At 41.2% G+C, this 9,784-nt stretch overlaps 4 protein-coding genes across 5 annotated transcripts; 2 read left to right on the top strand and 2 right to left on the bottom strand.

Annotated features, from left to right (window-relative positions):
- Window positions 1-138: 138 nt before the first annotated feature.
- Window positions 139-2,502, top strand: LOC108041178 (GATOR complex protein NPRL3). 2 transcript variants are annotated; one of them, XM_017119014.2, is made up of 3 exons: window positions 139-259; window positions 401-571; window positions 628-2,502. In XM_017119014.2, exons 2-3 carry the CDS (start codon window positions 441-443, stop codon window positions 2,327-2,329), a joined length of 1,833 nt encoding a protein of 610 aa, XP_016974503.1. In that variant the 5' UTR covers window positions 139-259; window positions 401-440; the 3' UTR covers window positions 2,330-2,502. The 2 variants fall into 2 exon arrangements, with proteins under 2 accessions (XP_016974503.1, XP_016974494.1); XM_017119005.2 differs by having other exon boundaries at window positions 143-320.
- Window positions 2,503-3,077: 575 nt separating this feature from the next.
- LOC108040965 (zinc finger and SCAN domain-containing protein 2) lies at window positions 3,078-4,497 on the top strand. Its single transcript, XM_017118692.2, has one exon. It carries the CDS (start codon window positions 3,138-3,140, stop codon window positions 4,167-4,169), a length of 1,032 nt encoding a protein of 343 aa, XP_016974181.1. The 5' UTR covers window positions 3,078-3,137; the 3' UTR covers window positions 4,170-4,497.
- Window positions 4,498-4,695: 198 nt separating this feature from the next.
- Window positions 4,696-5,563, bottom strand: LOC108040970. Its single transcript, XM_017118707.1, has one exon. The coding sequence runs from the start codon at window positions 5,502-5,504 to the stop codon at window positions 4,929-4,931; it is 576 nt and encodes a 191-aa protein (XP_016974196.1). The 5' UTR covers window positions 5,505-5,563; the 3' UTR covers window positions 4,696-4,928.
- A 1,085-nt stretch (window positions 5,564-6,648) lies between these two features.
- On the bottom strand, window positions 6,649-9,292 carry LOC108041168 (digestive cysteine proteinase 1). The gene is made up of 3 exons (XM_017118992.1): window positions 9,100-9,292; window positions 7,556-8,545; window positions 6,649-7,357 (listed from the first exon to the last, which is right to left on the bottom strand). The coding sequence occupies exons 1-3, from the start codon at window positions 9,146-9,148 to the stop codon at window positions 6,747-6,749; spliced, it is 1,650 nt and encodes a 549-aa protein (XP_016974481.1). The 5' UTR covers window positions 9,149-9,292; the 3' UTR covers window positions 6,649-6,746.
- Between the last annotated feature and the right edge of the window lie 492 nt (window positions 9,293-9,784).

The following is a 9,784-nucleotide window of genomic DNA, read 5'->3' as shown; positions in this document are numbered from 1 at the left end:
ATTAAAAGCCCGTTCTTATTTTTTTTTAAATAAATTTTTATAGATGTTGGCTTTATACAAAAAATTGTTGTAAATAGCTTGTGCGATGTATTTGAATAGTTTTTTTTATTGCAAACGGTTAATTTTTGTTTTCGATTTTTTTTGCCACATGAGGTTTATTTTGCGGAAACTGAGGAAGCCACACTGCTGGAAAATCTTAATTAATAAAAAAAATATTTTATTTAATTATTTTGCACGATATTGTCCAAGCCAATTTGAGGTACACGAGTGATAGTTTAACATTTACTGTAATTTTGCTGTTGGAAAACCAGAACCAAAAGGTCCATCTTGACTTCATTTTTTGTTGACCTGAACCCATGTTTATAATAGAAATATTAATATTTGTACTGTTTACTTAAAGATACAAAAATAAAGGACACCTTTGAAAAGTGAGGGGAAAAATGGAAACGAATGTGAACCCTCTGGCCGTAATTCTTGTTTACTTCGACAGCAAGGGAGATCGTCTTCTATATAGATATCCGTATCAAACACTTGGCCAAACGGAGGCCAGCGACGAGCAGAGAAAGTCCAAGTTTGTATTCGATTTTTGAACTTTCAACTAAATTAGATTCATCGAATCTCACACAGAAAGCGAAATCCATATGCAGTGGCCAATGTCGACGACCTGCTGCAGACGCCCACTCACTTGGGGGGTTCCAAAGGCCAAGGGCAATTGCAGGGATTCGCAGACGAAGTGCTTTCAGCCCTGTTCGCCGTGAAACCTCAGCTCTGCAATCAGAAGTTTGAGCTAAAACTGAACGATGTGCGCTTTGTAAGCCATCCTACGTTGATTCCTCACAAGGAGCAAAGGAGCGGAGCAATGGCCAAGCAGCAGATGCTTATCAACATTGTGTTTGCGCTCCACGCCCAGGCCAGCTACTCGATTGTGAAATGTTACCACGAACTTAGCAAGCGTTTGGGTTTGGCACTGAAGTTCGAGGAGCAACGCAGTGGCTATCTTACCGAGCAGACGGCTCACATGGCCCGCACCCACGACGAGCAACAGCAACAGCCGCTGGAACGCATCCTAGAGCTGGTTGCAGAACGCTGTAGCTTGGCCCAAGCCCTGCGCTCCATATTTCACGATCTGTGCACCACCGGCCTTCTGAGTACCTCGCTGAATCACAACCTAACGCTGTGCTTTTGTCTGCCAGCTAAGGCGCACCAATTACACAAGAAGGGCAGCATGGTGGACCCGGAGACCATAGATCGCTGTCTTCGTGCCTTGAAGCCCTATCATGGCATGCTGCTGCTCGTGGACTTTGCCGAATTGCTAGACTGCGTCCCGCCAACAGGGGCACGCATGCTGTGGCAACTCGTCGACGCCTACAATCCGCTGATAAGCCTTCAGAGCATGGCCTCCAATGCGGACTTGAGCATCGAACACGTGTACAAGCTGGTCTCGCATTTGGTCTACTGGGCCAAGGCCACAATTATATATCCGCTCTGCGAAACAAATGTCTATGTGATCGCGCCAGATGCGCCACTGCACACAAAGTCCCATTTAGTGGAGAAGTTTTCCGCTCGCTTTGCCGGTATGTCGCTTTTCGAGGTGATCTCGGATTTCTCGTTGCCAACGTCTATTGGGCACTTAACCACACCCCTGCAGCAGCCGGCACGTCAGGGTATACTCGCACAGATGGTCATTTGGATGCTGCAACACCATCTCCTAATCCAACTCCACACCTACGTGCAATTTATGCCCAGTGAGGATGAGTTCGGGGACTCGGCATCCTGCAGTAATCACCTAAGGGATATCGTCAGCGACGAAGAGGGAGATCAGGAACAGGATGCGGACGAAGTGCATGAAGGGTCCATGTTGAGCATGTCCAGTCAACCGTTGCCCGTGCCAGCGGTCTCGGTCGGTGCACGCCGTCGCGACAACTCCGAGGACCATTCTTCACTGGCCTCCGACAACATCGCTGTGCAGCCGTCTTCTAGCCACAAGTCCAACTTCAGCATCACCGCATCGATGAGCACTGACAACTGCGACAGCCTCGATTCCATGGAGGACGAGCAAAAGTTAAAGGAGTTGCTACAGGTCTTTAGCGACGCGGATCGTGCCGCCATCCGTCGAATTCCCGCTTCCGCAAATGTCGATGATCTCTCGCTGCTGGTGAAGCTCTACCAGATGGGCTACTTCAAGAGCGAGCACCACCTGGAGGAGATAATGTATTTCGAGAACCTGCGCCGATCACAGCTACTGCAACTTCTGGATAAGTTCAGAGATGTGCTTATCATCTACGAGACCGAGGATCCGGCAATCGCATCTATGTACAATACCAAGTAAATTAGGTCAAATTGTTCATTCCTAGAAATGTCTGTTGTATGTTTTTGTTAGCTTATGAATGTATAATCTATCAAATAGAAATGTATCTAGTTTATAAAATCTTGGAAAGCAAACCAAATTGATATTTGGTTTTAAATAAATCGTTTGTTATTTTTTCAAGCACGGGAACTACATATGTATGTATATGAACTAGAGAGTTGAAAGTTAAAGAGTTATTTATAAAATTGGTCACGCCTACTTTATCACCCACATATCAATTTTTGGTGTTGAAGAAAAGTTTGTAGGCAGAATATATTTATTCTGTTCGATTTTAGCATTATACGAACTTTGTTCAAAGCACATTGTTTTAAACAACTGGATTTACATATATGTATGTCGGAAAGGTCTCCAAAAGAAAACATAATAACATTATAATTTCTTTGCTTTTAAGCAAGAAAATCGGACTACTATATAAAACGGGTGAATTTACTTTCTGACAGTTAAAAATGTTAAAATAAATTGTATGCCCACTCTACTATTTAAAGAACTATCGATGTTCGAAATATGTACGCGCCAAATTTACAAAAATCGAAATAATATATTATCATTTAAAATTGTGTCCCTGTAATTTAAAATTTGTAGCATTCCAGATCCTTTATCTGATAAAAATATAAAATGAGAACTGATCCGATGAAAAGATTATGGTGAAACACCACCAGATAATGCAGTTTTGCTAGGTTTGGTATTTTTTGGTATTTTATTCCCCAGCTGAAATTTTTACTGCAATTGTTTACCTTCGATTCATCCTGGAAACAACTGAATTTCGGTTATGCTGGACATCTCGCAAATGTGCCGTGTTTGCAGGGACGAGTCCGACTGTCTGGTGGACCTGTTCGCCGAGTCCTGTGCCTCCAGCTGGGATCAGGAACAGGAACCGCATTTGGCGACCATGCTAACCGAGTGCAGCGGATGCAGCGTGGCCAGATCGGACGGAATGCCGCAGTTCATCTGTGTGGAGTGCGCGAAGGCCACCAGGAACGCCTTTCGGCTAAGACGTCAATGCCGAAAGAGTCGTCACTACTTTGACCAGCTGCGTGCTATGATCCAGGAGCTGGAGGGCATTGAAGCTGGCCTGAAGATGAACTCGTGCATCGAGGACGGAGCAAGTCCGGAGGCATACGAGCCCCAAGGCCTGGAATCATTTTTTGGGGAACTCGTGGAGCTTAAGTATAAGTCCCTACCATCGCAGGAGAAATTCAGTTTCAAATGCGATCTGCCACCAACTCCTCCAGACAGCAATGAACCCATGAAAACCTACTCTTCGGTGAGGGAAATAGTCAATAAAACCACTACTACCCGGAAAAGGACGGTATCCTACTCGGAAAGCGAATCCTGGAATCCAGAAAGTGACCCTGACAAAGACGACGATAACAACTGGCAAGCCTCGAAAAAAAGAAAGTTGCAGAAGGTTCGGAAAGCCTTTCAGTGCCCACACTGCGTCCAATCTTTCTCCCATAAAAAGCATCTTGAGGTACACATGCGGATACACACTGGGGAACGGCCCTTTAAGTGCTCCTTATGTCCGCGATCCTTCACCCAAAAGGGAAACTTGGCGACCCACAACAGGGTTCACACCGGCGAGCGACCCTTCAAGTGTCCACATCCAGAGTGCAGATCCAGCTTCCGGCAAATTGGCCAGCTCAACGTCCACTTCCGGGTTCACACCGGCGAACGACCTTACAAATGCGACATTTGCCGGTGTTGTTACAGGCAAAAGAGCGGCCTGCAGAAGCATATGATCCTACACACCGGAATAAAGTTTTTGCCCAAAAGCCAAAGAATTGAAAAATGTAGCATTTAAATGTTTCTTTAAATTCATATCAAAAACTTTCATTCGCGGTTGTCAACAGAGAGATTTGGTTTCTAAACAATTGGATTAACAATCCAATATATTCCTTACAAATATAACTAAGCCTTCATAATAATAATCTCTACGCTTTTAAATAGTTTTTAATGATTTCTTTGTTTTTGAAATATTAAGAAAAAATACATTTCATTTGTGACGTGCCTACATAATCGAATATTTAATATTTTACCAATTCTTAAAAACTTTGTTTCAAGTAATTTTTAAACTTTAAGTTTTGCAAATTCCATCAGCCCTTAAAACCAAAAATAGTGTAAACATTTTGCACTAAATCAAAATTTTGTTTTTGTCTATTTAAGGTAGGATTCTAAGAAATAATAAAATGTTTTCATGCATACTGTAGAATCGAAGTGCTGTTTTTTTTACCCTTTCAGTCGCTTTTTAATTTTGTTCATATAGTATACATAGTTTATTTATAACATATTTAATATAACAACTATCAATTAATGGGCTAATAAAATAGTTGGTTAAACAAAACGTATTTATTTGAAAAGCAAATCATAAGAAGTACAGTTATTAGTAACCTACTTAAATTTATCCTGGAATGGACTTTTATTTGTCGTCCTTAGACTTAGATATTAACAAATATACTTGGTATTCTTCTTCTCGATATACTTTTGGTTTAGATTCTGTTCCATAGATGTATTAGTAAACGCGGTAAATAAGATGGTCTCGCGATCGACAGTCGGAGGAATTCTATTTAAGAGATCGTCGTTTGGGACGAGTGGCATTATTCTGGGATCCTTTTGTATGGGTGCGACTGTGCATGGTTAACTGGGCCTTGCCGGTAAAACTTTTGGGGCAATCAGGACATTTAAAGGGTCTCGGCTTTTCGTCTTGCAACTTGGGTTTCTTCTTTTTTGGCTCCAGGTAATCTTCGTTCTCATCCTCCTCTTCGGGTTCGCTCTTGACGCGATCCACCAGACACCAGTCCTCGGCCTCTAGGATATCCAACGTCTCCCGGTCTTTTTCCTCCTCCTTCACGCGTTCCAGGTAACCGATGTTCCTTGCGTACCGCCTTCTGAATCGCTGAGCACTCCGCATCTTCCTTAGGCATGGTTCGCAGACCTTCATGGGAAAACCGTCGTCCGAAGAAATCGGAAACGGGCAGCACTGTTTCAACAGATCAGCGGGCGTGGGTTCCGGTTCCTTGGCCTGCTTAAGTTCGGCGGACAAGCTGTCCCCCAAGCTCTTGTTGTCGTATATGTCCACCAGTTCCTCCGCCTCGCCCATGCACACGCGGCACATCTTCATCAGATCCTCCATGGCCATGTATATTCGATCAGAATTTAATTCTATTTTGAAAGGAATTCACTGCCCCGATCGGTGTGACCGTCATTCGTCAAGAGAAAAATATAAGTTGGCGCCATGCCAGGAAAGCATTCTGCACCCAAAGAGGATAATGATGTGATGTTATTTTTGTAGACGGTACTCATACCCACACTGTAATAAAAAAGTACTAGAATTTATAGTGTGTTATAAAACCAAACAAAGAAATTTATTTTTCAAGTTCAAAACTACCTTAAAATAATATTTATTAATTAACTAAATTGTTTAAGAATACAAATAAAATATACATGTAAAGACAAGGTTTTTAAAATCTTTTAAAATAATGTAAGAAACTAAACCGATAATTTGAAGATAAAAACGTTTAAAGCTTAAAATGGTTTTTATTGGCACCCGTTAAATTTTGGCTAAAAAATACCTGAAAAGTGTTGTAAGGTGAAGTAAAAATTATATTTCAAACGAAGAGTTTTGATGCCTAATTAGGATTCCTAATTGGAAATAAGTCTTTGAACTATGATTTTAAATATATCCGACGTCTACTAATTAGTAAGACGTCGGATTATATTTTAATGACGGTCACACCGATCGGGGCAGTGAATTCCTTTCAAAATAGAATTAAATTCTGATCGAATATACATGGTCATGGAGGATCTGATGAAGATGTGCCGCGAGTGCATATGATTTTAAAGACTTATTTCCAAGAGATCTTAAACGCTGGCTTAATTATTTACATTTATTCTTTCACTAAACAAATTTCTTTCATTAATTTTTACTTTGATTTAAGCTTTATTTTAATAAGTTTTTAAGAAAAAGATGCGTGTCAAATTAATGATTGCATATAATGGTTTTACATATTAAGAAAGAAAGAAAGTTAAGAAAGGTTTCTACTTAATTTCGATTTCTGCAAGAAATGGCAGGGACACCAACCCATAAATCTTGATCAACAAAGTTCAACTGGGCAGTGGTCATTGCCTTCTAAGCTTATCGCCCCATAGAATATATGTACATATATATACATACATACTTAAGCAACATCATGAAATACTAAGATAGTGGGGCAAGACCACAAAGCTATAGTCAGCTCCTTCTCTGACCAACCGAAGTAAAGATAATACTCAAAAGACATTGATTACAGAAGAGTTCATAAAATTTATTGTATATTTAGCGCCCTCGGGGCGGGAAAATAAAAGATTACATAAAATAGAAAGATTAGAGTGCAGGGTTTATCTACATCTCCACATAGGTGGGCATGGTCATCACACCGCAATTGTTCTTTCGTGCCGACATCAGGATATAGCCATCGTTACCCCAGTACGTGGACCAGGAGTTCTTGACCAACCAGTAGTCCTCTCCGTTAATGCTGCCATAGCCCACTGCCAGGACCGCGTGATCCAGTCCATCCACATCGTTCTTGCACGAGGGTTCATAGTAAACGCCGTGGGAGTAGAAGCTGAAAGTCCTTGGTGAGGCGTCAATTGCCACCGATAAAGGTCCATGCTTGAGCAGCGCCAGCTTGAAGGCATTCGGGTCGTTGGAAGTCACATTTACGAATCCCTTGATTGGCGCCACCAAGGTTACGTTGTTAATGTGGCAGTAGCCATCCTGTCCCAAGTAAGGACCGTACTCCTCCTCTGTGGGCACTCCACCGGACTCCAGCATCCACTGGTACACGCGGAAGTCCTCGCCACCATCGCAGCCATTGTTGCCGTAGGCCCAGGAGCAGTCTATCAGAGCTTGTTGCGATAGCCGGACAAGATTGTTGCCGTTCTTCAGGAAGAAGGCTCCCTCCAGGTGACCAATGGTACCAAACGACCAGCAGGATCCGCAGACAGATTGATCTAATGAAAGTTTAAGTAAAAAAAAATATATCAATGTGAAATGTATTGTGCTAAATGCTTCTAAAAGTTAATGATTCATGGGAAAACCTAATTCTAATTCTGCCTTTGTTTTTGCACAGAATAGCTGATAATAAATAATGATTAATAAAAAGAAATAGGTGGCTTGAATAAGTAGGGAATTATAAAGTTTGCACCCACCTTTAACGGGAGTAACGGCACCGTATAGCCTCCAATCGTACTGGTCGGGAATTTCGTCCTGGTACTTGGCAACATTATAGGGGAACGGCTTGCCGGTGTTGTACACTCCCGACGATTTGTATCCGCGACGCGCCTTGAGTTCCTCCTCGGTCTTATCGGCCAGGTGATTAACAGCCAAAGTATAGGTAAGCTTGGCTCGGTTCTTTGAGTGAATGTAGCGCAGGTTCTGTCGGAAGATGTTCTTCCGATGCTCGTGCTCAGAGTCGGTGCGATAGGAGACGCCGTGCTTGTGCTTGAAGTGGTGGAAGGCCTTGTCCACATGCTCATCGGTCCCAGTTATAAACTCCTGCATAGGATTAAAGGTGGCATAGTGACCGGTGCCGGGTCCAGGAAATCCCACGCACTGCAAGCTGTCGTCGATCTCAAACACTTCGTTGGGTATATCATCGTGCTCGTAGCTGTCGTAGTCCAAGTAGTAATGATCGTAGTGGGATCCCAGCAGGGTGTTATAGCCCCTCATCTCGTATCGCACGGGAATGGGCATCCGACTAGAGGGATAATGGGGTGACTTCTTGTACCGCACCCACAACGTATAGACGTTCTTCTTCTGGCCAATGTTTGACTCCAACCGGAACTTGTCGCAGGTATAACCCAAAAAGGTTTCGGTGCCCACCAGGCTAAAGGGTTTCGCATCGGGCAGGATACTCTGGATCTCGACTGCCTGATCGGCGGTGCCATTCACCTGCAGACAAGTCAATTTGTTGGTCTCCGAGTGGGTGGTGATCGGTGCCAGTTTTAGCAGGGTTCCGAACTGGCCCTCGCCGGCCAGCTGGTACGTCTTCACCATTCCGCCGTAGTAGTCGATACGGGATCGCTTCGTGTTCTTGTCATACCAGGCGTAGAATGGCTCCGCAATCTCGGCATACGGAATAAAAAGTGTGCCCTTGACTATATAATTTGCATCCCATCGTGGTGGTTTCGTGGCATCCACTATTTTTTCGGCGAAAGTGGGGAGAAATAAAGATGGGTAAAAATAAGCGGGAATTAAAAAAAAATACGAACGGTAAAGGGTCGCCATTGCGGTTTAAGCTCACGCCACCGTCTTAGACATGTATGTACGTATTTATACAAATTCTCTTATGTCTTAATTTGACTAAATATATGTATGTACTTGCGACTGTTCTGTTTTATCTACATATTTCTTAAAAATTTTAAATTAACAATCCTTTTTTGGAAAAATGGTTGAAATCAAGACACTGAAGCTGTGAATTTGAACTATGTACATACATATGTACATATTTAAAAATCGAATTTGTTAAATTAAGTATTCCCATTATTATTAATTATTTTAACTTAATTAGGAAAATATAAAGTATCAATTAATTTTCAACCACTTAACAATGCAAATAGTTTTAAAAGAATTAACAATGCTAATAGTTTGACCTTATTTGTTGTTTAAATGCTGCAGTTTAAAACACACACATGCAAAAAGATTATTCTTTGTTTGGCTTAACAATTTTTGCAACCTAATGTTTTTAACTCACCCGACAAAGCCAAGCCTGCGAGCAGGGCTAAAGCTAAAAACACTTGCATTCTTAAGAACACACGAAAGGAATGTCTGGAATATCAATTGATACGATTCAGCTATACTTTTTTAGATTAACTACCAATCTTTTTGAAGAATTAAACTGTTCTGCCGGCTCCAGGGTCCGACTGCTATAACAACAACTTCTTTGAGTGAGAAACAATGTGACCGGGGAATCGTCAATCAAATATACCGTCGGGTTCTTGTAAATATAGTTGTTATACCATTTTTATTTTTGCAAATATACCAATACCATAACAATTTTTTTTTCTTGCTGAGTTATTAAATTTATTATATATTTTGAAACTAAATTAATTGTGATTTTTTTTAAATTATATAAAAAAAATTTTTTCTTTGGAGATCATTGTATCTTGAAAAATTAAAAAAATTAAAATAATCAATATGAATGAATTTCTTTAGAGATCCCTTAAAAAGATACCTTTAGGTATCAAATTATGCAAGATGATTAGGCTCAAAATAATAAAGACTTTTTATTCTCGACTGCCTTGTCTAATACAATGAATTTTATAATTTTAAAAATATTTGTACTTTAATCTACATACAATATGTACATATTTCTTACATTGATTTTTACTGAGTTAACCCCACAAAGCAATATTATTTTTTTTATCCTGGACGCCTGA

The sequence above is a fragment of the Drosophila rhopaloa genome, unplaced genomic scaffold, assembly GCF_018152115.1.
Source record: "Drosophila rhopaloa isolate 14029-0021.01 unplaced genomic scaffold, ASM1815211v1 contig_47, whole genome shotgun sequence".
NCBI classification, from domain to species: Eukaryota; Metazoa; Arthropoda; class Insecta; order Diptera; family Drosophilidae; genus Drosophila; species Drosophila rhopaloa.
Note: the sequence above shows the minus strand (reverse complement) of the source record. Positions and strands in the feature narration are given on the sequence as shown.

Coding starts and splice junctions, on each gene's coding strand:
- LOC108041178 (XM_017119014.2), top strand. CDS start 441: ATGGAAACGAATGTGAACCCTCTGGCCGTAATTCTTGTTTACTTCGAC. Junction 572..627: donor GACGAGCAGAGAAAGTCCAA/GTTTGTATTCGA, acceptor AATCTCACACAG/AAAGCGAAATCCATATGCAG.
- LOC108040965 (XM_017118692.2), top strand. CDS start 3,138: ATGCTGGACATCTCGCAAATGTGCCGTGTTTGCAGGGACGAGTCCGAC.
- LOC108040970 (XM_017118707.1), bottom strand. CDS start 5,504: ATGGCCATGGAGGATCTGATGAAGATGTGCCGCGTGTGCATGGGCGAG.
- LOC108041168 (XM_017118992.1), bottom strand. CDS start 9,148: ATGCAAGTGTTTTTAGCTTTAGCCCTGCTCGCAGGCTTGGCTTTGTCG. Junction 8,546..9,099: donor CGCAGGCTTGGCTTTGTCGG/GTGAGTTAAAAA, acceptor CCGAAAAAATAG/TGGATGCCACGAAACCACCA. Junction 7,358..7,555: donor TGCCGTTACTCCCGTTAAAG/GTGGGTGCAAAC, acceptor AACTTTCATTAG/ATCAATCTGTCTGCGGATCC.